Raw genomic sequence first — 26,344 nt, 5'->3', positions numbered from 1 at the left:
AGGCCTATGTATGAGCCCCATCTTTGTCCCTAACACCCATTTGATGTCTAGCAAGTGACATGATCTCTCAAGGCCTCTGTCTTATCATTTGAAAGAGGATACAGCATTCGGGTTATCAACTCCTAGTGACTTAACCGTCTTTGCTTGCCCCTTCCAAGATGGCTCCTTCACCAGCACATCTGTGCCTTGTTGCTCCTTGGCCTCTCTCTCCATCCCCATGGCTTCTCATCCTTATAGGCCTCTTCCTGTACCTTGGCTTTCTCACAGTGTGGTTTCCTGAGGGTAGTCACATTTTTTTTTTACATGGCAGCTGACTTCCAAGAAGAAGGAAACAAAAGATGCCAGGCCACTTAAGAGCTAGATTCCAGACTGGCTAAACTTCACCCCTGGTGTACTGTGTTGTTTAAAGCAATGGCAAGACTTGTCCAGATTCAAGGCTGGAGAAACAGACTCCACCTCTTGATGAGGGAATGCCAAATTCACATTGCAGATGAACATGTGGGATAGGCCCCAAAATCTTGAACTTTCTCAGAAAAAATGCATATGTATATCGTCATAAATAAATTGTCAGTGTTACTAATGTAAGGGGTGTTTAGCACATAGTTCACCACTGGAAATGAACTATACTGTACTTTTTTTTTTTTTGCAGATTCTGTATCTCAACTGGTTCTAAAAGAATGCTTTCGTTAACTTTTGTCAGACTCTTAGATTGATAGCCAACCTACTATTGATAATAATGACTTTGCCTTATTTGTCTGAGTCTCCTTCAGTGATGTTATCTTCTTGCCCAAAGTAGACTCTATAAATAACAGTGAAAGAATTGTTAGTCTCAATCATAAACTAAAATCTATTTCTTCTTTCGGAAGTTTCACAGTAAGTGTACAAAGCACTTTCACGTATGCTCTTAGTGGAGATTTAAAATACTGTGAGGAATCCTCATCCCCATTTTCCAGAGGGGAAAACAGGTTTTGGAGCAAAATAATTCACTGAGGGTCCCACTGCTATTGAAGGCATAGGTGAGGTGGCAACCCATGATTTCCAACACCAAGTGTATCTAGTGACATCTTACGTTCAGAAAAGAAATTTAAAATGAACATGGAGATAAGATTCTCTGGCACTACCCATATTTAAACAAACTTCATTTCAAGGAAGTCTTTCCAATAGATGCTAACTGGAGATTGTATTATAGGGCGTATTCACTATTTTCGGCTCCGGGGTTAGGTATCAATATTTACAGTGAGGACGACAGAGTTTCCTCACTGTGCTCTTCCTTGTGAGACAAGATGAATGGTCTTACCACAGCAGACTTGGGCCCACAAGTGTCTCTCTGCTTGCTTCATCTCTTTCAGAACCTAGTAGCAAGAATTATTGCCACAGTTTCCAACCGCAGGTTCCCCATAGAAAGTACAGAGGCTGAGGAATACGAGTAGGGAGATGTGAGCAATGTATGACTGCAGGATTTAAATAGAACCCAGACAAGCCTGTTGGGGGAAAGCTTGTATATCGCAGAGTGACAGTCAGTGATGGGAGGAAGCCGGAGAAAAGACTCAAGGCTTCCTTCTGTCTTTTCCCTTTTCCTAAAATTCATCATTTTTCAACCACAAACTAGATTTTCTTATCTCTCAGCGAGGTCATTCTCTGTGGTTTGCACTATTCTAAGTTTGGGCTTGAAGAGTCCCTCTCTCAGAGATTAGGTTATGGGGATGTTTTTATTAACAATTTTACTTCACGTGAGAGAACCTGCTTAGTGGAGAAATTAGGAAATAAAGATAAGCACAAAGTTGAAACCAGAAACCATCCGTGATCCAGTCACCATTGTTAATAGATAACTGATGTTAATGTTTTGATGATTATCTCAGTTTTTCAACCTAAGGGACATAAGCATGTCTTCAAACCCCAACATCTATGTGACATGGGTTATGTGTTTGCTATGTGGTAATAGTAATCACATCCGATTAGTACATTTTCTTTGGGTGGCTTTAAGTGCTGTGCTGAAATTTTTCATTCTGATTGTCTGAATTTTCAATATTAAAGAATAAATGAGCAACTGCCTTCTCAGTAGTTCTATGGCAGTTGGTCAAAGCCATGTTGTTGTGGGTGGTATGAAATGCAGAACTTTCATAGGAAAATGATACTGTTTCTCAGAAAATCTTGGGGTGCCTGGGTGGCTCAGATGGTTAAGTGTCTGCCTTCGGCTCAGGTCATGATCCCAGTGTCCTGGAATCAAGCCCCGCATGGAGCCCCACATCAGGCTCCCTGCGAGCAGGGAACCTGCTTCTCCCTCTCCTTCAACTGCTTCCCCTGCTTGTGCTCTCACTCTGTCAAATAAATAAATAAAATCTTAAAAAAATAAAGGTGCTTTCTCGTAGCACAGACATACTCATCATGGTGTCAGATGAGGAAGGAAAGAAAGAAGGAAGAAAGGAAGGAAGGAAGGGAGGGAGGGAAGAAGGGAGGAAGGAAGGAAGAAAATCTTGTGACCTGGCTATTCTTGTGGTCCTCAAAGGTGGGGGATGTATGTGACTCAGACCAGGCCCCAGGGTGGGTTTAGCAAAGGCCTTCTTCCTCTCCTCCTTGTCAATGACACTTCAAGGAAATCTGCCCTGGTTTTGGTATGATATTACATTTATCTTACCTTTACCTAATAGAAATTAGGACTCTCTTTTTGCAAGACATTTCTTAAAAGAATGTCTGCTTTGTTGATGGTGTATAGGCTGAGGAATTATGTGACCTAAGCAACAACTCTGTTTATATATATATATATATTTTTTTTCCTATTTAGGCAGCAATAAGGAAAGAACTAAATGAATTTAAAAGCACAGAAATGGAAGTTCATGAAGAGAGTCGACAGTTTACAAGGTAGGTGGGCAAAATGAGGTTTGGCATATTTTATGTTATGTGTGTTTTACCACAATCAAAAGAATTTTTTTTTAAAGACAGATGAGCATAACACCATCTAATGAACATTTTAAAAATTAAGTCTTTTTTTTTCTTTCTTTCACAGAAGTCTGAATCATTTTAAAGGGCTATGTTCTGATTTCTTTCTTAGGCTTATTTTCTGGGCCAGGAGACAAGCATTAGAATCATTCATTCTGCTCTTGAAGAGGCTCAGTTGAAGTTTTATGCTCAGAACAGATGCTGGTGAGAGCCACTATGGGCACCTATGTGTCTGCTTTGGGCTCACCATAGACATAACTTAGAGAAGATAGAAACTCAATTTTCAGAAGACCTAACTTAGACTAGGAATCTAATTTTTACTGCTCCTGCAAAAGGTTACAGCAACCCTACCCTTTTTCCTCCTAGTACCCTTGGGTTTCAGTTTATTCTTGTGCTAAAACTGGAAGGGACCTGCGTGATCATGTAGTCTGACCACCCCCTCTTCACAGGTGTTCTGTTTCTTTCTCTATAATGGGTTTATGTGCTTTGCTTTTTTATAACGTGTGTGTTCCTAAAAATGTGCATGCCAATTAAATCTTGAAAAATTAAATTGCTAACAAACATACCAGGATGGATGATTACATGAAGAAGACCACGGTAGGTCTTTCAGGAAAGCAAATACTGATTCCCTAGGCTTGAAACAGCCTCAACTGGGCATATGCTCTAGTGCTACTCTCTCTGCGCTGGTTCCTGTTGGTGGTGGTGTTCCATGCTCATTGGAGTATGTCCTATGATAAAGGAAGTAATGGTATAGCTTCATAATTTAATAGCAAGTCCCTGCGCTGAAGTTGGTAGAGACCTCCTTGCTCCTGTGATAATGTTTGGCATGCAGAAGAAACTCCCCTTTCTTCTGGAGGAGTTGTATTTGTCTTGCTTCCTCCTATATCATGTTTATTTGTAAATGCGTTCAGGGCTCTTAGCCATCTGGATGTATAGGATTTTTCTCTATTTGAGGTCTGCTTCTAATCCTAATCGACTCTTGGACCAGTCACGTGGACAGATCAAGCCAGACCTACTGTCTGCTCCTTTTCTCCCTTCCACTTGCAGGGTCATGTGCTAAGGGTCATGTGCAGGGTCATGAACAGTTCATTGTTGATATTTGACACCTGTGGTCCCACATTTCCAGTAAAGTTGATCATAATAAGGTGGCTGAATATTTATGGTGACATTGAGTTGGCTGGGACTTCCAGGTAACTGAACAGATAACATGCACGTGTTCGTGCCTTTGAGTCCTGACCCCTGAGATAGAGTGACTGCACTCAGCCTACTCTTTATAATTCAGGATCATTTGACTTCTGCATAGTTTTCCTAGAATTATAGTATCTGATTACCTAATTGTCATTTGATAACATTGGAAGAATAAACAAAAATAGAAAAAAATCAAATTTTTTAAAAATACATTTCTACAGAAGTTCCATTTTATGAAAAATAAACATTTTTACTGAAAGAGTTTCTTTCTCTTCTGTCATATATTATGAACAAGTGAAAAAGAAAAGGTTGCAAGGAGAGTAAAGGTCATTTATTTTTTGCATCTATATTTGTTATGGGCACAAAGCATATATTCTAATTAAGCATTCAGACAGTGCAAAAAGCCGCCAAATAAAAATGAAAACTCCCTTCACTCCCTCCTTTCTCAACTTCATTTCTGCTCTCACAGGTAATCACTAGTTAAAGTTCACTGTAGATCCTAGTAGACATTTTCCTGTGTATTTACAAACATGGAGATGTATATATATGATCTACATGTATGTACACATATGCCTTTGTGTACACTCTGAGTCACACACAAACAGCATCTAGAAAATTTTTCCATATAAGTGTCTATCTTTCATTTGAATGACTTTGTGGCATTCTATAGATAATATACCATAAGTTATTGATCAATTATTCTTTTGATAAATGTTGCAGAATTTTCAGTGTTTCATTAGTAAAACAGTGACTTGACTTTCTTTATAAATATGTCTTTGTGGGGACACTGGGTGGCTCAGTCAGTTAAGCATCTGCTTTCGGCTCAGGTCGTGATCCCAGAACCCTGGGATAGAGCCCCGTATTGGGCTCCCTGCTCAGCTGGGGAGACTGCTCCCTTCCACTCACTCTGCATGTCTTCTCTCTCTCTCTCTCTCTCTCTCTCTGTCAAGTTAATAAATATTTATTATATATAAATATATGCATATAAATAATTTTTAAAAATATTATTAAAATATATAGATATCTTTGTGCACACATGCCAGTGTTTCTGTACTAGTAACATGAGTGAATTCACCAGGTCACTGGATTTATGTTTTTTACATTTTAGAAGATGCTATTCTGTGACTTGCAGTTTATGAGCGTGCCTTGTGTATCACCTCTTCAGCACTGGCGGGACAGGATGGTGGTGGTGGTGAGGGGTCTGTAGTCTAAAAACTGAACATTGATTTCTATAAGGTTGAGCATCTTTACATATCTTTATTGACCATTTGTTTTTAATTTTTGATTTACTTTGACCAGTTTTCCTTTGGGTTGTCTTTTTCACAGGAATTAGTAAAAACTCCTTAGATGTTGTGGATATTTGCTTTTTATTACATATGTCACCGTACTTTTCCTCAATTTGTTCTTAATGTTTTCACTTTTTTGTATGGTCTTTTGTTTAAATTTTTTCACATTCAAATGTGTCTATATTGTTATTTTTACTTCATTCTTTTGTGTCTTACGGAGGAAGACCAAGGTTATAAATCTATTCTCTTCAATTTTTATATATGCCTTTTTTTTTTTTTTTTAGCACTTAGATCTTTCATCCATTGGGCATTTTATTTGTGTGGGTGATTTAAGAGAGTAAACTAACTTTACTTTATTCTAAATCAATAGTTAGGATGAATGGATAAATGAGATGTGGCAGATGTATACGATGGAATATTATTCAGCCATCAAAAAGAATGAAGTCTTGGCATTTGCAATCACATGGGTGGAGCTAGAGTGTATTATGCTAAGTGAAACATGGATGGAGCGAGAGCATAGTATTATGCCAAGCAAAACAAGTCAGTTAGAGAAAGACAAATACCATGTGATTTCACTCATAGTAAAATTTAAGAAACAAAACACATGAACATAGGGGAAGGGGAAAAAAGAACAAGGGAGGCTTTTAAGAGACTGAACTATAGAGAACGGACTGAGAGTTGATGGAAGGAGGTGTGTGGGGAATGGGCTAGATGGGTGATGGGCATCAAGGAAGGCATATGTTATGAGCAAGTGATAACTCATTAAATTCTGCTCCTGAAACCAATATTACACTATATGTTGACTAGCTAGAATTTTAATAAAAACTTGAAACAAAAATAAAGAAAGGAATCAATAGTCAGTTGCCCCATTTATTTCCGCCTTGATGTGAAATTCTTCTCATATACACATGGATCAGTTCCTGGATTCTTTATTATGCTCTAGTGATCTGTTTCCTGTCATTGCACTGTGTCACACTGTTCAGTTAGAATAGATTTGTAGTGTGTGTTTATATCTGGTAGGGCATTTTTTTCACCTTCAAAATTCCATTGGCTATTTTTCTGAACTTACTCATCTACAGAAATATAGAGTATACTTGCTGTATACTATAAAACTCTATTGATATCTTTATTGTTTAAGTAAATATTAATAGATGTAAATAGGGATGAGCTGCATTTTAAGAGAAAATTATATGCTTTTTTTTTTTTTTTTTTGTAACAAGGGTAAGCTTTAAAAGTTTTCCAAAAAATGTATTGATTACCACTCTTTAAAATGTCTATCCATGGGGCGCCTGGGTGGCTCAGTGGGTTAAAGCCTCTGCCTTCAGCTCGGGTCATGGTCCCGGGGTCCTGGGATCGAGCCCCACATCGGGCTCTCTGCTCAGCAGGGAGCCTGCTTCCCTCTCTCTCTCTGCCTGCCTCTCTGCCTACTTGTGATCTCTCTCTCTCTGTCAAATAAATAAATAAAATCTTAAAAAAAAAAATAAAAAAAAATAAAATGTCTATCCAGATAAGGAAAAATTAAATATTCATATAACTAAGATAAATATGCCTTGCTTAAGTACTCTTCAAAACCTGGCAGCAAAGCCAATGTCTTCTGCTATTTGTCCATTAATTTGTATTACATCATTAGAGTTGCATTCCAGTAGAGAAATCTTTTGGCTCTGACTTGTAAAAATCGTGCTTGTGATTTTCAAATTGTTTGCAGGATTTCTTTTAAGAAGATAAAGTTTTGGTAAACATTGTTGAGTCTAATCAAAATAATACCAAAATATGGTAATGTTTTACCAATTTTCTAGCAAATTTCTAAATTTTCTAACAATTTAGAAAATTGTTTATGGAGAAGATATTGTTGCTCTTAGCACCAGCCACCCTGGAAGGGAATATACAGGTTGTGGTCATTACTTAACCCTTTAAATGCCATCTAGATAGAGAGAAGCTCACTTATTAGCTCTTCTTATTAGTGCCAGACATTATCTCCTTATATCAAGTAAGCCTGCCATTCAGAACCTAAATCTGTTAACTCCCTGCGGGATTTAGGTGGTTCATAGAAAGGTTGAGGCAATCCTGCGCCTTCTGCCCAGACATCTCTTTATCCAGAGATAATCTTCCACACAGCGATGTATCAGTCGACACTGGAAAGATCCATTCCCATACAGATCTTCCCATGTGTCTGTATCTCTGGAGAGATTCACAAAAAGCTGGTAACATTGGTTGCCTCTGGGGAGGAGAATTGGTGGGTAGGGGCAGGCATGAAAAGGCGGCTTTCCACTCTATGAATTTTTGAGATACAAGAATTTATTATCAGAAACAAATATTTAAAAGAAAAATAAAGGTTCCATTCCCTAAGTTCTCTTTCTGTAAATGAGGATCCCATCATGCTAGCTTTTCTTAAATAATGTGCCAGCACTAAAATTAATTGTGACATTCTCGTTACTGGTATATCCAGAAGACACATGTGAAACCTCCAGCATGGGATATATTCTGTGACATGTTCGATCTGGCGCAGTAAAGAATTATAGCAATCCACCCTTTTCATCTGATTCCCCTGGTTTCTCCCAGCATCTTTTAGCTAGCTCTCTGGCATTGCAATGCATTCTGGGGCCACGTAACAGGGGTGAGGACTAGTGGTGCCCATGAGACTTCATCCTGTGGCATGAGAGGTTCCAAGCTCTAACCCCAGCTTCTTAGAACACTCAGTGCCTGTCCAGCCACATCCTGTGTTTTCTGCCACCAACAGCTGCCCACCCAGCCCACCGTTCAAAACCCAGAAGACCATTTGAAGGGCAGTGTGTTACTTAATAGTATTATTGTATTCTGGGAGGAGACCACTATGGCAAAATAAAGCCACTTCCCTTTCCATAGTAAATGGCATTTCTACAACTTAAGATGATTCTCTAAATTAGAAAGACAAATTGTATGAAAGGTCAAATTTTACTTAAAAACTACATTTGGAAAATGGTTATAGCTGAGCAGTAAGATGAAGGGTCATTGTAATCTTCAGGATAGTCTCTGTTTTCCAGAATTTTTTTTAAGTGTCCAGATGGGTTAGATTTATAAGCAAGAGAGAATATTACTTTTATAAAAGTAAACTTTGAATTTGTAAGTAAGAATAGAGTCTGCAGTGTAGTACTTTCATGTTTATAATTTTATTAGCTTATTAATTATTTACTTGTTATATTAAGCAAAGAATCATTGAATTGATGCTCTTAGAATCAAAGTGGGTCTCAAGAGATCGCTGGCATATTGTTAAGTGGAAAAATCAGGATACTGATAAAGCTATAGATAGATTTTTATATCTTTTATTTAAAATTCAGATGCATAGGGAAAAAAATTAGAAAATAACATCCAAAAGCTCTTAACAGTTTCTTATAGAATGGGGTTATAGTTTGGGGTTTTTTTTTTCTCTACTCCAGCTTTAATGTGGTTGAGGTATGTGGGTGGGTGTGGGTGTGTGTATTTAAAGTTATTAGCTTGCTCTATACCATCTTCAGTGATTACTGTTCCATGTAGATTTACAGCTAAACTGCTTTTTAGCTTCTAGATACACTTATCAGAATGTGACTTTAGGGGCGTCTGGGTGGCTCCGTTGATTAAGCCTCTGCCTTTGGCTCTGGTGGGATTCCAGGCGCTCTGCTCAGCAGGGAGCGTGCTTCTCCCTTTCCCTTTACCCCTCCCCAACCCCAGGCTCCTGCTTGCTCTCTCTTTCCCTCTCTCTCTCTCTGCTAAGTGAATAAAATCTCTAAAAAATAATTGTGACATGACAAGAATTACATGTGGGACCTCAATGAAAAATACAGGGTGTTCCACAGAGGAATAAGAAGGCTTCTTCTGCAAGGCTGCTCCCTTCTATGGGTGCCTCATGAACCTGGATAGAAACTTGAAAAAGCTGCAAAATGCCGCTTTAATCAGCACTGAAAGCATATGGCTCAGTATTTGGAATCATAAAAGCCTATCCAGTGTGTAATCTGGCTTTTCAGGTAGAACTAGGAGCTGTGGTTAGGAGAAACTGCTCATTTGTTTAATGTGCGTATGCCTTGACGATGAAACCCTTTCAAATAAAGGAGAAATGAATGATTCAGGATTTCTGTATCTATGTATACGAAAGTAACATTTTACTTTTGTGGGTAATTTGTTATGTTCTGTTATCTGAATGATTTTATAGGAAGGGGGAGTAATTTGTGGAGGAATCGTCTTTAGGGAAAAGAATGATCTTTACCTGAATTCTGGGACGTTAAAGTAGCTCCGCCCCCATTCACTTCCTCTCAACAGTATGAAATTAAGAAAGATGTATTCCAGTTTTAATAATAAGAAAATACAGGTAACTTCAAATTTGAGTCTCAGTAGAGTTCTGAAAAAAGAGTGGTTGAAAAGTTTGAGCATCTTTGGGGCACAATGTATCTATCTGTTGCTCCGTCAACTGAAAGCCTAAAGCCCAACTCATTCTGTCAGGTGATCTTCTAAGGAAGAAAAGCTGAACTTCTCGGATTTCAGAATGAATGCGAACCGTTGGGTAGTAACAAATGTAAGAACAATTTACCTTTTCAGTACCTCTGAGCCGAACTTGAAGAAAAGATGCCTAATTTAAACAGGATATAAATGTCTTTTTTCTGATTGGATAGTGCAAGAAAATATATGAGGTGGCTTTTTTATTTGTGGGATTTTTGTGTTCTGTTTTTTAAACCAGGTCTGGTGGTCCATATGAAGAGAGGGTACATTTCTGACCCCTGGCTTTGTCAGCATGTTGTGGCAATCACACTACTGGTTGGTCACCTTCTTCTCTTAGCCAGCCCTAAGAGCTAGGCTGATGGCCTGTGACCTTCCACACACCCGTATGTGGAATTCATTCTCTGATGGGATCTGTGGGCAAATAGTGCCTGCGGGAAAAACAGAAAACTTTATAGTGTCCGGCTAATTTGGGGGAAATTAAAAGCAGAACACTTTCCAGGAAAATTCTGGGCTTTAGAAAGTTTTAAATCTTCTCCGGTCCACTGACTACTCACTTTGTTGCTCAACTCCCTTATTCGTTTATTGACCTTCTGCATCTCAGACATTATCAGTGTGAAGACCGAACCTGCCCATGCTTGTTGTTTCCCATGCTTGTCCTTTGAATCCAGAACCAAGCGAAGATTAGGGCACTGTGGAATGTTTGCTGTACAAAGCCCAGCAAATTAGGAGAGGGCTAAAATAATTGCTAAATTAGAAGAGTTTGTATTTAATTCCTAGAAAAGCTGAACCTAACAAAGAGGGACCTTTGATAGCTCAGGGTGGGAAGCCCCTGCAGGTGCCGTATATTTGTCTGTATTGTTGGGGCCCCCCCGGGGCTCCTGCTCCCTTTGCGTGGTATGGACAGGGCTTGTGTGTCCTGCGTGGAGAGAAGTGACACTGCTCATTTCATCCTCAAGGACGGCACTGGACTTGCTTTTCTAGTAATTGCAAAAAGTTTGTGCTGAGCCCATTCTCACATAGTTCCCTTTGTGACAAAAGGCAGATGTTTTTGAGGAAACCGTAGCTATCAAAGTACAGCCTAGGCGAGCTCAGTCAGATAAGCATCTGACTCTCAATTTCAGCTCAGGTCAGGAACTCCTCACATTGGTCCTGTTGGAACCCCACATCAGGCTCCATGCTCAGTGCCAAGTACGCTTGGCATTCTCTCGCTCCCTCTCCATCTGCCCCTCTCCCTGCTCTCCCTGCTCACTCTCTCTCTAAAATAAATAAAATCTTAAAAAAAAAAAAAAAAAGTAGCCTAAGATGTGGAACAGGACTTTTCTCTGGTCAAAATTAATCAAAACTAACTGACAGATTTAGAAATCTAACTGGTTACCTCTTCCTTTGCATTCTACCCAGAGGGCACCAAGAAAGCTCTGAATGAAAGTATGAGTGAAGGCATGTCCTGGTTCTCATAGTCTGGTCTAGGTTAGGAATAGAGTCTGGAGCCTGGCACCTCCCCTTACCAGCTCTGTGCCTTGGGCACATGACTTAGCATCCCTGTGTCTGTTTCCACATCTGTACAGAGGGGAGGGGATACCTCATAGGATTGTTTTGAGGATTGAAACTAGGTAATATATGTATAGTGCTTGGAGTTGTGCTGGGCATATGGTAAACAGTAGTAATTTCATTTCTCATTATTATCTGCCTCTTTTTAATATTTTATATAAAAAGTTTGATTTAAGAGATTTTCAATTACTATTTTGAAGTATTTTTATAGAATTTCTATTTTTCTTTAGTAGTTGTTGACTCTTCCTAGAAAGCATGATGGAATGTCCTATCATATGCAATATCATAGATTAGTATAAATTTAATTTTAGTTCATTTTGGGGGTCTCATGATTAGATTCATCAGTTACAAGAATTACTTACTTTCTAAGTGCCCAGTATATATGTAATCAGTTGTTTATGCATTCAGCAAGTATTGATTGAGTACACAGAGTGAGTCAGACTCTTTTCTGGACCCGGGAATTGAGAACATGTCAGATAAAGTCTTCACTCTCCCATGATTATGTTCTAGTGAGGGAGACAAACCATTAGCAAGTAAACAAATAAATCAACATGATGATTTCAAATTGTGCTAAGAACTATCAAGAAAATGTAACAGGATGCTATGGAAGGGACAAGGGAAACACATCTCTTAGGGAAATACAACCTATCCTGTGATTTAAATGACAAGAAGAAGCTATCAGCACTGTGTGTGTGGGGGGGGGGGGAGAAGAACATTCTACCGCCAAAGTGGGGCCAGCCCATTTAGAAGGGGAAAGCCAGTGCAAAGGGCTGGGTTTGAGTAAGGATCTTTGCAAGATCTGAGGGCAAAAACAATGCCCAGGTAACTGAAACAGGAGTATTGTCTTCATTTAACAAATGTAGAACGTGAGGGGCGCCTGGGTGGCTCAGCGGGTTAAAGCCTCTGCCTTTGGCTTAGGTCATAATCCTGGGGTCCTGGGATCGAGCCCCGCATGGGGCTCTCTGCTCAGCAGGGAGCCTGCTTCCTCCTCTCTCTCTGCCTGCTTCTCTGCCTACTTGTGATCTCTGTCTGTCAAATAAATAAATAAAATCTTAAAAAAAATAATGTAGAGCGTGGAAATTCATGTAACTCCCGAGGTTATATGCCAGGGCTAGCTTTAGGAATTTAATTCAAAGTGGATGTGAAACCAGCTAGCTAGCTAGCAGGCTGTTCAAATAGGACTAGCAAAAGTTGGGAGAGCTTTGATGGATCAAAGACAGGCAAACGAGACAAGAGTTAGTGTCTAGTGGGATATGGAGGGTGAAGGAGAGAAATGAGTTGCAAATCTGAGGGTCCTAAAGTAAAAATCTTTTAAAAGGTAGATTGTTTAACAAGATAGAAAGTGCAGTGGTGCATGAGTGGCTTGTCTGTTAAGCATCTGCCTTTGGCTCAAGTCATAATCCTGGAGTCTGGGATTGAGCCCTACCTTGGGCTCCATGCTCAGCAGGAGAGTCTGCTTCTCCCTCTCTCTCTGCCCCTCCCCCTGCTCATGCTCCCATGAGCTCTCTGTCTCTCTTTCAAATAAGTAAATAAAATCTTCGTTTAAAAGTGCAAAGACAGATTTACAAGAAAAGATAATTTGTATATCTGTGGCCATGCTTAGTGGAACATTTGGATGGGAATGCTGGCAGGCATTTGGAAATTCAGGCAAAGAAGGTAGCTAAACCAATAGGGACTATTTGTTGATGGTTTCCTTTTAGAACTACAAACCAGGTGTAACCAAATCCTTTATGAAACATCCCACTCTGCTCAATACAGGTCAGAACATGACCCTCATGTTTAGTGATGTTTTATGTATCGATTTCTCTGTATCCTGGACCGTATAACCAGAATATTTTGTGTAGGGGCTGTCTCTGCTTTCCAACCTCACATTTGTAACAGTATTCTGTTATGACGATAATTTATAACAATAATTCAGTTGGGGGATGTCTAAACTTCCTTTAATTTATAAACATTACTGTACCTTATTCAGTTTACTAATTGCGGACTGTGTTTCTCTACCACAGACTCACAGGGTTTCTGTTTCTTGTGTCAGGTTTCACCGTCCATAACGAAGTGTGAGACTCTTTGGAAACATGGACTGATCATCTTTGGGGGAAGCCTCTCTTCCTGAAAACCTGATATTGCACTGGGATTTGAATGTGTGTGTTTCCGTTTAACTGGTGAAGGAAGTGTATGGGAAGTGCTCCCCGCCTGCATGGCCCAGGTGGGGCCAACAAGCAATGGGAGGGGTGCAGTGACTCTGCTGTCCAGCATGTGTATTAATGGTAAGCAACACCATGGTCACACCAGTTATTCGCCATCAGGAGTTTTAATCAAAGAAGATGAGCAGAAGACAATCGCTGGCTCCCTGTTACCAGAAAGCCAAATTGTAGAGTACGGGTTAAAGAGAAATCGGGGCCTGGAGCTGCTGGGCACGGGAAAGGGGTGGGGGTGGAAAATCAGAAAAAAAGATAAATATTTCATTATGTTAATGAAGAAAAGAGAAAATCAAAGCATAAATATTTTTGAAGTAGGCTTTTGGTAGCTGAGAACTTACTAAGATATGGGAATCTAATCACCTAATGTGGATTCCTTAAAGACCTGATCCTAGAAGAATATTCTCATTCCACCGTTATGTTGGTGCAGTATAGTACCATTATTTTGCGTTGTGCCAGTGAATCCATTTGCCAGAAATAAGTCTGAGTGTTTTCATGCATCTTTTTCTTAAATGCAAGAGACTTTTATTGACTCTTAACAAGCATGCCTGTCCAAATTTTGTTGCATGTTTTAAGTAGCATAGCTATACACACTTTTTTTTTATACTCCTTATCTAATGTACCAAACTTCTACAAGGATAACAGGACTGGGAATAAAGTCAGATGAATGTGATCGTATAAATCTGTAGGAAGCTTTAGAAATAAATCTTTTGGTCCTTCCCTAGCTTGATTATCTTCAAAATTGAAGCAACCATACTTGATTTAAGGAAGATAGTATTGACAATCACAGCACGTTTTTTAAAAATCTGAGTCCAAAGTTAAAACTTAAGCAAATGCAAGTGTTCTGCCAGCAGTTAGTTCTGAATGGGCATGGAAAGGACTACTTATTTTCAGAGCTGCATTAAGTTAGATTGCTGCTATTAAAAAAAATTAAGTATGTGGATCAAAAAAGTACCCGAAGGCTTAAAAGAACACAGAAAATTCCTGCTAAGTTGCAAGTGAGGAGAACCTCATTTTGTATTTTAAGAGTCTGCAGATTGCATCCATAAATATAGCATTGACTTGCAATGCAAAAGAATGAGTGAGATTAAAGGTTTCTCTGTGAAGGAAGGTTTCTCTGTGAGCCTATAGTCAGTATTGTTTACATTCAGAAACCCTCAATTGCCATCTTGCTATTTTCCCTGGAGTTGCAGGCACAGCCTGGCTTCTGCTCCCAAATACCAGATGTAAATACTACCTTGCATTCAGTTGTTCTTTCATGATTGTTTTGTGCTCCTTTTATTAAAAACACATGAGACATACAATAACAAGACAAGACTAGTAGACTTTATTTTATTCTCAGAGCTTGGGCTGGAATTTTCTGAAGTGCTTCTGGTTCATGATTTGGAAGACTGTAAATTGCAATTTCAACCAAAAAAGCAAACATTTACTCTGGTGGATAAGTTTGGATCTTGTCATTCATTTATATTTTATAGAACCACTAAAATTGGGTGATTTTGCTTAAAAATAAAAGGCTTTAGAAAAAGCCAGGACCATTTTATATCTAAGAAAAGTAAGCAGCGTTGTTACACCTTTTGCCGTACTCAGCTCTATGCATAATAAACCCAGATTTTGCGCTGTTGCCATTTCATTACTAGTTTAAGATGAAACAAATGTTCTGCATGCCCAGGTGTCTTTCTCTGGCTCAAAGGTTTTGTACGTTTCACAGTATTTAAATCCAACCATGGATGCTAACTTTGTTCTAATTTTTTGGCCGAAGCCATCCTTTTCCTTAATATTATATTATCATTGTTGTGTCTTGGGAAAAATTTCAAGGAATGTAATGTTACTTTAATTTTCTATACTTCAAGTCCTTAAATGTTGTCCTAATTTTTAATCACGAGGCTTCTATAAAATGGTAAATATAAGACGTTATCACTGTTTTAGCACTGAAGATACAGGTCATAGAAAGTTTCTACTTGGTTGGTAAAAGAAGCAGTTTTTTCCCACTCCTGGTGCATGTGATGCAGTTTTTAATTCCCTGCAATGAGATGTGCCCCAGTACAAGATGAGACTCCAGTCCTTCCATATGCTCTTTTGCTTATATGACATGTCAGATTTTTGAACCACCCACACTTTATACCAATTGACACATTTAGAGAAAAGTTTAAAAGTTAGAGCGAAATTTAAAAGTCACAAATATTACCACTGCTAGTCTAATATTTAAGAATTGGAACCACCAGTTACATCATTAGAATGATTCGAATAGAAGGATTGTGAGCTAACCTGTATTTTTCAGAACAAGTCTCTGCATGCATAGCTAATTTTAAAGGGTTTTTATTTATTTGACAGACAGAGATCACAAGTAGGCAGAGGGGCGGGCTGGGGTGGTGGGGGAAGAGCAGGCTCCCCGCTGAGCAGAGAGCCCAATGCGGGACTCTATCCCAGGACCCTAGGATCATGGCCCAAGCGAAGGCAGAGCCTTAACCCACTGAGCCACCCAGGCGCGCCTTCATAGCTAATTTTAAAAGGTAGAAGCACTGCATATTCAGCATATCTAGCAACCTGTCCAAAGGTCTCTTACCTGGCATCCCTAAAGATGTGGACCACGCTCCATATAATTAGGCCTCTGCCCAGTGCCAGCATTTGGAGTATCCAACCAGTAAGCTGCAGTTCTATGAAAAAAAGTGTGTGTGTGAATTGGGCTGTTGTAACACAGCACCAGCCTTTTCCCTATTTAAAGGGAGGCATTAGGCTGACATAGAGGAAGTGAGTGAGTTTTCCTGAATCCCCAAGATATGATTAGGGAAGAAAACAAACCCATATCCAGGAAGATCTCAGGCAGGAAGGAACCAGACAGACTGTAAAACACAAAGTGGCCATTTCTCTCTTTTTTTTAAATGGAGCAAAAGAACATTAACATTAAGTAGGTAAGAAGACGCCCTGGGCTTTACAGCATCTTTGTGGGCTGATGAAATTAGTCCTCTGCATTAATTTAAGGCAGCCCTGCCTGATAATTCCCTGTATATGTGAAATGTCTTACTTTTTTTATGTTTGGTATAATTTACCTTTATGTTAATTCCTTAAATTATTTAAACTAAATCTATAGTATTCAGAAAACCATTTGGGATATTTGAGTAGCTGTTTGAAATGGAGGAAAAAGCAAACGCATCTATCTCTCTGATAAACAGACTTTCTGATTTCATTTTCATATCCTTTATTAGCATAATGATTGTAGTCATGTATCTTTCTCTAATGGTAGTAAATATGTTCTGTTAGAAAGTTTTGAAATGTAAGTGAAAATCTATTTTGGCCAGTAAAGGAATCAAAGACACCCTTCAAAAATCATCAGATACTAAAAATGAGAGATAATTTCTTAAAACCCATAATTTGGGTTTCACATCCTGCAACAATTCCGTGCTACCTTGGGACTTCGAAAAAATCCAGTAGCTTACAATTAAAAGAGAAAAAACTCTGCATTAACACTGCATATCCTGATTTATGTACCACATTTTAAGATGTAACAGGCATTGTGTTTATATTCAATAGTCAGACAGACACAACTTTCAAAAATGATACTGTGTTCACAATAGAAAAAGATAGTCTCGCCTACCACATAGTAGCATGTACATATTTAAAGAGTGAAAGCTGTCTTTTCTCCTTTTTGCTCAAAAATTTCTTCAGTTTATTATTTTTTAAGTGGTCCCAGCAGCACATTAAACACAGTGAGAAGTTTTCCTCAAAATAGGTAGGATGGAAGATACGTACATTTATGTCATTTCATCAGTACAGTAGCTGCAGCATTCCTAAATTCCAGTCCTATTATTATCCCTAACCTTACTAGTAAAAGTACATCACTTGAGACAAGAACTAATTTCTCCACATCATTAGAGTATGATGTGAGCGGTAAGGAACCACTAAGATGTAATTTATTTACAGAGTTTTTTTTTTTTAATCACAGTCAAACAACAATACCACTGTATATATTTATGAAATTCTGCGGTCACAGAAACAGTTTAAAATAAAGTAAGGATTTCACACTATGAATTCAAGAGTGTATTTTCAATATGATAAAACTGAGACACTTAAATCTTCTGTAACAAATGTGAACTGTGAACGCTGAACTCAATATTGTCCAATAACAAAAGTTAAATCAACAGAATTTATTTAGCCCTTATTATATTCTCTTTATATATATATATATATATACCATATATTCCAAAAATATATGACTTGCTCCTTGCCACTGGCTAGCTTTGGCTTCTGGAAATAGGTTATGTGCCACTATTGAGTATTTGCTGTCCTCTTACTGGCAGGCTATATCATTATTTTGCTTGGCAAAGCAGAATGAACTTCTGGAACTGAAATATGTCCGAGAGGGGAATGCAATGGCAAAAGTCACCATCAAATTAATAGAACCATGTTTCTGAGAGAAAGCTCATCTTTAGGTAGCTCAAATCCAAGTTTCAAAGAGCAGCATGAGGAACTACTATAATTTGGCAGAGACCAAAGGATGATGGGGACAAAGGTAGAATATTCCCAGACCAGTTGTCATGTTCACTTTCCCCTTATTTTTCGTAATAACTAAACTTAAGTTCTGTATGAAAATGGGAATCACCGTTAGCATACCTGGAAAACAATGGAAGCAGAATTCACAAGGTCATTCCAAATTAAGAAATCCGACTATATATACTATAATATTTTTGGCAAAAAGAAAATATAAAATAAAATAAGTAAGAATCCTGTGGCAGCAATTCTCACCAAAGGCCAGCCTTATAGGCAGGGGTCATTTTTAGCCATGCTAGGATTTACTGTGCAAAAAAATGTCATTTAGCCTGTCGCATTGCTGCCACAAGCTGCACTTATGAGCAGGGCACTGTTGATGAGTGTTTCTCAGTGGGGTGCCATTGGCCTTTAGAGCTGGGCAATTCTTTGTTTACAGAAATGTTCCCTACACTGCAAGATGTTTTATATCCTAAGCCCCTGCTGACTAAATGCCAGGAGCATGCCCAGTCCCTATAAAAACCCAAAGTCAGAAACGCTCCCCCGTGTTCAAAGGCCCTCTAAGGCAGTACCACATCCCTTCAGTACCACTGTCTACTGCAATTTGAGGACATGCAGGGAAAAAAGTACCTATTTCAAAACCTCGTCTGGGTTGCCTTGCATTACTTTGGGCCTAATAGTTTCTTCCCCTTTATTTTTCAAGCCTTCTGCTCCAGTGAAGCTTTAACTTGCCAGCTCTACAGGGAGGAGGTTGCTGGGTGGCCTTGGCAGTTTCAGTGGGCAGAGTCACTTGGCTAGTCCCTGTATGTAGTTACAGGAGAAATTTCAAATGAAGCAAACTTTTTTTTCAGTTTTGGTCTCACAGTTTTACCTGAGGACTACATTGTTGGTCACCATCTTTGTCAGTGTCTTGAGGATTATTAACATAGCTTAATCCCAAATACAGCTACCAATCCACATGAACAAAACTGGTGGTCCGTGAAAATCCCCATTAAATTTCACCAGTAAGATGCATCCCTTGAGTTACAAAGCAATCCCCTGTTTACCCTGTTAAAGAAGCATTTAATCCACAGGCACATGCTTGAATTCTCCCCTGTATAACGATAGTCATGCAGTTCAACTTTTCTAAAATGTGTCAGTACTGAATGATGAAGGAAGCATGGATTACCTGAATTGCACACATATCGTTCATATTTCCGTGATGGTCATGCACAATTCAAGATGGCTTCACCTCGTTGAAACATTACTGAGCTATGCTAACGTTACATAAACATATTCTCTGTTGCTTCTTCTCACCAAAACTGAATGGTTAAATATGTCTTGAAATGATTTGGATCCATTGTGGCTAATCGAATGGAAGAATTTAACCACTATAAATTTTCTAAGTATTAAAATTTCCAACTATCTTTTTCGAGACAGAACAACTCAAGAGTTGATAAAGGAGGTTATATAGGGAATTTTTAGATGGTGCTTAAGAATTCTTATCTTGTTAAATACCAGTATTTTTTTTTTCTTTTTAAGAATAACTTAAAGGGAGTAAATGAGGCAGAATGCCACTCTACCCTCAGGTCAATTACATGATATGTTAAAATGCCAATAATATTTGTGCCACTTGCCAATTTGGGGGGCTTCTCCCTTACTGGATGCTTTTGCTATAATTTGTATAATTACACTGCTTAGAGAGCCTTCACAAAAAGACGTCACCTTTGCAGTGCTAAGTAGCATTTGAAAACAATCTGAATAAATCTAGGGTCAAACCACTTTCATTCTTAAAATATAGGCACTAATTTTTATTTTTATTTTTTTAAATATTTCTTCTGTGGCTTAGACATGTGCCAATGTGTTCAAAACATTCTGCACCAATTTCCCCAGATGTAGTACCTAGCAAAAACTCAAACTTGTCATTTTTTTTCAATGTAATAGTGATTTTTAAATAAAGAACTGTATGCATTCGTTTGTTATTTTAATCTTTGGTTAAAGTGATTAAGAATGGTAAGCTGTGATCATTATCAGACTGACTGATTCCTGATTTCCAGTAAGTGATCTAATTATACATATTACACAGGTACAATATCTGTGAGTGTAAGTAACTGGAACTGTACACTGATTAACATGACAGTTTCTCTTTTTTTGTTGTTCTTGATCTGTACTGTATTATAGTATGTGGGTATAAATACCTACACGTATACACAGATATGTATATGTATTCCACTATTGTAACCTGAAAGACAGACTATGTATTATCTTTTTTATTCCTTACTGGTGTTTGTGTTATTTAAAAAGCAAAATTATGCTCTATTTAGTTGTATAATATTATAGGATACTTTGCTGTGCACAATTCCAAGTGCCTTAGAACATTGTTTAGCTTTCTTAAGTATATATAAATGGATATATGTATAAAATTGGGAAAAGTTACCTCAATAAAATCATTGGGAAATCCCCAACTTTAGTTTCTTCCAATTATATTGTACTGAGACAGTACTTGGTAATTTTAAATTAAAAGCTCACTGAGTCCTCCCCTGTAGGCAAGAGTAAGACAGATCTTCTAATCGTCTATCATTTCAACTGCACCTAATTTAAAATTTTTTGTATGTAAGGCTTTGTGATTTGTAATTTTTACTTAAAATATCTGTCTATGACTTACTGCTTTAAACAGCAACTTTTACAATACATTTTTAAAACTTGCTTTGTTTTTATATCTGAGGATATTTGATGTTGATGTTTCCATTGACATTTTACTGTGTAAAAATAAAAGCTAGTCCCTTTAGAGTTTATAATACAGAAAATAAACAAACATCCTCATTATGCTTATTATTTAATGTATTATAAGCAAAGAGAGAGGTGGGCAGCATATTTTGGCCAGAAAAGGAATTGGAATATATTTTTCATTTTTTTAAAAGATTTTATTTATTTATTTATTTGACAGACAGAGATCACAAGTAGGCAGAGAGGCAGGTAGAGAGAGAGGAAGGGAAGCAGGCTCTCTGCTGAACAGAGAGCCCGACGCGAGGCTCGATCCCAGGACCCTGGGATCATGACCTGGGCTGAAGGCAGAGGCTTAACCCACTGAGCCACCCAGGTGCCCCTATTTTTCATTTTTTCAACAGCAGTTACAAATTGTAACTTAGCCTCCCTCAATCCTGGGACAAAGATAAAATTATGAGAGAGAGGTATGAAAAGCAGTTTGTGTACCATTATCCTAGTTAGAAGACATATAAGAGAGAAGACTGGGACCAAAAATTTTTAAAGTAGGTTTGAAAAATTGGCCCCAAGAATGCTATTAAAAAATGAGCTGTACATCCCCAAGGTAAGTATAATAGTTCAACAACTAGTTTCCATTTTTGCTCACACTAAACTAGGTTCTGCATTAAAACATTAATTTCGAAAACCCAGTGGAGGTAAGAAATGAAAAAAATTTTTTTCCATTTTACATAACACTTTGTTGGCATCCGTTTACTTAAGACTATTGTAATTGAACTCATTGCTGGACGTCAACTCAGACATCTATATGGAGTGCTTGCTCTTATGCTGCTATCTACACACAAGTCAAGTTTATGAGTTTGCTCAGTTTATGAGTTTTGAACTCTTTGCCCTTTACTATTCCTCTGCCCCTCTCCCAGCTTTTTCTTTCTCTCTCTCAAATGAATAAATAAAAATCTTTGAATTAAAAATAATAGTAATAAAGGGGCACCTGGATGACTCGGTTGGTAAAGGGTTTGCCTTCAGCTCAGGTCATAATCCCAGAGTCCTGGGATGAAGCCCCGCATCAGGCACCTTGCTCAGCAGGGAGTCTGCTTCTCCCTCTTCCTCTGCCCCTCTCCCAGCTTGTTCTCTTCCTCTGTCTTTCTCTCTCTCAAATGAATGAATAAAAATCTTTAAATGAACTCTTTGCCCTTTAAACCACTCTACTTTATTAGTGGTTACTAATAGTAGAAAACCTAAAACTCTCGAGAAAGCTAAGAACCTAAAGTTTGTGGGAAGGTTTTTGGTCTTTTGCCAAACACAGGAACCATTTCTAGGTTTTTAGGGAGAAAAGTGACAGATACTAACTTCCTCTGTCAGTAAATAATATACCTATGTTTTTCACTTGGACAACTTGGTGGATGGTAGTGATGCCACGTGCTGAAATAGAAAGTAAGGAAAGTAAGGTGGTAACTCCTGGGGGTGGGGGAGGCAGGGAGCCCAGGAAGGAGAGAATAGGAGGTACAGAGAGGCATTTAATTTTGCACATGAAATTCAATTTGAATTGCCTGCTTGTTGAGACATCCACATGTGGAAAGATGTATAGTATTCAGTTGGATGTGTGAGTCTGAAGGTTGGGTAGAAGTCTGGCCTGCATTAAGGAAGTTGGGAATCATAAGCACATGTAACAAACTGTAGAAATGAATAAACCTCCCAACAGATAATGTAGCTGATGACTAAAATTATTACAATGAAAATTTAATAAACTATTTTTTCTTCACCTGACGTTGTTTCCAAGATCATAAAATCATTTCATTTGCACAACATCTGAGTGCTTTGGAGGATGGATAGGTAGAGAGAGAGAGAGAAAGGTAGATAGGTAGAGAGATTTTTTTTAATTTAACTGGGTTTTACTGGTTACCTTAATTTTAAGTAAAATGAAGTAGTGCTTTTTGTAGAGGGTTAAGTTGTAAACAAAAATTGTATTTGAAAATCAATTACCTCCAATACAGTGAACATATCTACCATCTCAGTAAGTGCACGTAACCTGTTTTTACTTCAGCAGTGAAATACTTGGCTGGTTCTTTAATTCAGCCGCAAATGAGGAAGTTAGTTTACATCTAAGTGCCACGTGATGTTAAAAAAAAGAAAAAACAAACAAGACTTCCCTTTAAGCATAAGAATTATACTCGGCACAATGAGACGCTCATACCATTAGCACAGGGAACATAGTAATGGAGGAAATAGAGGTCAATGTCTCACCCACATTCCCAGTATGAGCTCACGGATGAAATGAGCAGGGAGCATGGCTCAATAGTAACAGTAGTAATTTGGGGCGCTTGATTGGCTCAGTTGGTGAAGCATCCGATTCTTGATTTCAGCTCAGGCCATGATCTGCGGGTCATGAGATCGAGGTCTGCGGTGGGCTCTGTGCCCTTCAGCTGTCCCTTCAAACCTTCAAACCTTCAAATTATTTCTAATTTGGGGGGGAGGTCTTGCTTGAGATTCTTCCTCTACCCCTTTCCACCCCGTGTGCTCATGCGCTTTCTCGCTCTCATTTTTTAAAAATAGTAATGGTGGCGATCTTATTTCTCTCTCATTTGCTGAAAGCACAGAGTTAAGCTCATAAGTTAAAGGCATGCATGAGCTAATTACCAAAGTTTTCACTGGTTGTAATAGTGTCATTGTCACTCAAAAGGAAACTAATAATGATTTGTGAGCTTTTAATAGCCCAAAGCTAGATTGAGCATAACTGACACATACCAAAGAAAACTCAGAATTCATGTTATAACTAGAAAGGCACAGTAAAAAAATAACTTGGATTAATATTTCCAAAGTGTATTCACCTGAAATGTATGTACTTTTGACTCAAAAAACAGGAGTTGGTGAACAAAAAGCCAAGCAATATGAAGAGTGTGCCGTTAAAAAGAATTTTAAAGAACATACAATTACTGGGGGCTAGAAGCTAGTAAAATCATCTAAGTATGTAGTATAAAAGACCCGGAACGTACCAGAATTTGAAGGAGAACAAAAGGATTAAGATCGAGGAACCGGACAAGTTGGATCAAAATGCAAGTTAACAGATTCTACGATGTGACTCTGATTTGAAGCAAAGCATATGTTCCCTGACAAATCCCTAGAGGCTTGGGGGCCCTGGTTTCAGGAGATGGTCACCCTGAGGCAACAATGAAGTTAAGTGAATTCTTACACTTACCTAGAAGGTGGACAATTGCCAACCTTCACGGAGCACTGAGCACAGGCCAGGCACAGGTCCCACCATTTATAACATATTCTCTCATTTAGTCCAACAATTCCTCTAAGGTAAGCATTTTACATTCCCATTTTACATTCAGGTAAGTAAACGGAAGCCCACTTGCCTCTGGTTACACAACCCAAGTGAAACAAACTAATTTTGGCCAGTACTCCAAACCTCTTACTGCTGTCATTTAATATTATAGGAGAAAATTTGGGTTTATTGGAAAATAATGAATTTTCAGATGAGTATACCCTTCCAGTTCTGGGTTTAGGAGGACTGTGCACCTTACCCTGCTTTAAGCTATTTTACAACTTTGTAAGTTGTAAAAAGCTGACAGGAATGTGGAATAATTCTTGTCTACAGAGACGTACATAATTTCTGTCCAGTGAAGGTTCCATTGCCTTCCCTAGGTCATTGGGAAAGAAGCCAGTTTTTTTCTCCATTTGCACATTCTTCTCAATATTCCTGCTCTATAACTGTTTCTCTTCTTTGGATTGTCCTCTGAAATATTATAATGTCCTATGTTCCCCTCGTTAACAATGTGCTGTATAAAATCTTGACGTGCTCACTTTATGCATATGTATGAGAGTCATGGGTTTATCATTAAAAAATTAGCCTCGAACAATATTTTTTGAACCTGATTGCATTAGTATCTAACCTGTCCCATCTTTTTTGTTTTTTGGTTTTTGTTTTAAAGATTTTATTTTAAAATAATCTCTACAGCCAACATGGGGTCTCAAACTCAAAATCCAGAGATCAAGAGTCACATGCTCTATGGACTAAGCCAGGTGCCCCTACTTTGGTTTTCAAGTATCTTTACATTTTCTAGACATCAAATGCAACACTTCAAATCCTTACTACAAATACTAAACAACAAAATATATAAAACAATGTAAATAATTGTAAACAATGAAAAAATATATACACTAGACATCTAAAGTTCTTACAAGCAAGCTCCTTGTAGAAAATTGCGAAGGGGAAGTTTGATGCATCATTGACCAGGTATTTTTCAGTGCACTATGATGTCTCTGTGTAAAATGTTTTTCTATTTGTAATTATTAACAATAACAACAAATGCCATTTTCATGGTGTTCTACAACCTGCCTTTTTTTTTTTCTGAGTGAGTGACTGTCCATGTTGATCTGCAGCTCCTTAGAACACCTTCACGATAGACCCTAGTATTAATTTTTTTCAATGACTCCTTTACTAGTGGAATTTTAATTGCTTTATTATTCTCTGTTAAAAACAGTGCTACTGTGAACATCCTGCTCCATCCATCCTGATGCTCTCTCCCTTTTTAGAAATTAACTGCCTCCATTAGCTCCATTAATATTGTCAAGCATGTAATTTATAATTCCTCGAGTTACTGCTTCCATGTCTAGTTAGTTTGGCTATATTTAAACAAGTTTTCTCCACTTTTGTGTACATTGGTTTCCTGGTGCTGAGGATCCTTGGGCAATGCTGACGGAGAACCAGTGCTGAATGTGATATAAATAGTGCTAAGACAGTAAACATGTTTTAATAGGCATGTTCATTTCACGTGGAAAACATGAAATTTTCACAGCCTAGACTAAACCAGGAATTAAATTAAATTAAAATGAATTTATTAAAATTCTGTTTAACCATTTTGAAGTGGATGCCATTTATTAGAGCATACTAATAAGATTCTAGGAGAAGTATGGTTTGGATTTATTATCATTACTCTAATATTTCAGTTATGGGTTTTTTTTAATTTTTTTTTAAGATTTTTTCTTTATTTATCTGACAGAGATCACAAGTAGGCAGAGAGGTAGGCAGAGAGAGAGGAGGAAGCAGGCTCCCTACAGAGCAGAGAGCCCGATGCGGGGCTCGATTCCAGGACCCTGGGATCATGACCTGAGCCGAAGGCAGAGGCTTAACCCACTGAGCCACCCAGGCACCCCAGTTATGGGTGTTTTTATGATAGGAAACGTTCTTCTGTGTTAAGACAAGACAGGGAGATATATATATATATATATATATATATATATATATATACCATATGAATGAATGCATTGTTCTAGATATTGTATTCAACAAATATTAAATAAGCTCACAGATAAATAGATATCATCCAGAATAGGCTTGAACACATGTCAACTCATCATATGTGTTGGCTTTTTGAGATGGGGTATATTGTAATGGTTAAGGGTGTGACTCTCAAACTACACCCGAGTTCACATTTTGGCTGCATCCCTTAATGGCTTTGTGCTCTTGGGCAAAAGTCCACTTAACTTTCTGTTTCTCAATCTCTAATTTATATATAACAAAAGGATAATGATAGTAAACCTCCTAAGTCCTTC

The 26,344-nt window shown here is 38.2% G+C and overlaps 1 protein-coding gene across 5 annotated transcripts in view; it reads left to right on the top strand.

Annotated features, from left to right (window-relative positions):
• The window catches only part of PHACTR2 (phosphatase and actin regulator 2), a 120,166-nt gene extending 104,942 nt beyond the window's left edge, over window positions 1–15,224 (top strand). For 3 of the 5 annotated variants that reach the window (XM_044247437.1, XM_044247463.1, XM_044247455.1), the window contains one exon: window positions 2,783–2,863. In XM_044247437.1, the coding sequence (XP_044103372.1) occupies window positions 2,783–2,863 (81 nt within the window). Of the gene's footprint in view, window positions 1–2,782; window positions 2,864–13,440 lie in introns of those variants that run through there. The other 2 variants (XM_044247428.1, XM_044247447.1) reach the window with 1 other exon arrangement.
• Window positions 15,225–26,344: the final 11,120 nt, after the last annotated feature.

Source organism: Neovison vison, chromosome 1 (genome assembly GCF_020171115.1).
Source record: "Neovison vison isolate M4711 chromosome 1, ASM_NN_V1, whole genome shotgun sequence".
Lineage (NCBI taxonomy): Eukaryota > Metazoa > Chordata > Mammalia > Carnivora > Mustelidae > Neogale > Neogale vison.
Note: the sequence above shows the minus strand (reverse complement) of the source record. Positions and strands in the feature narration are given on the sequence as shown.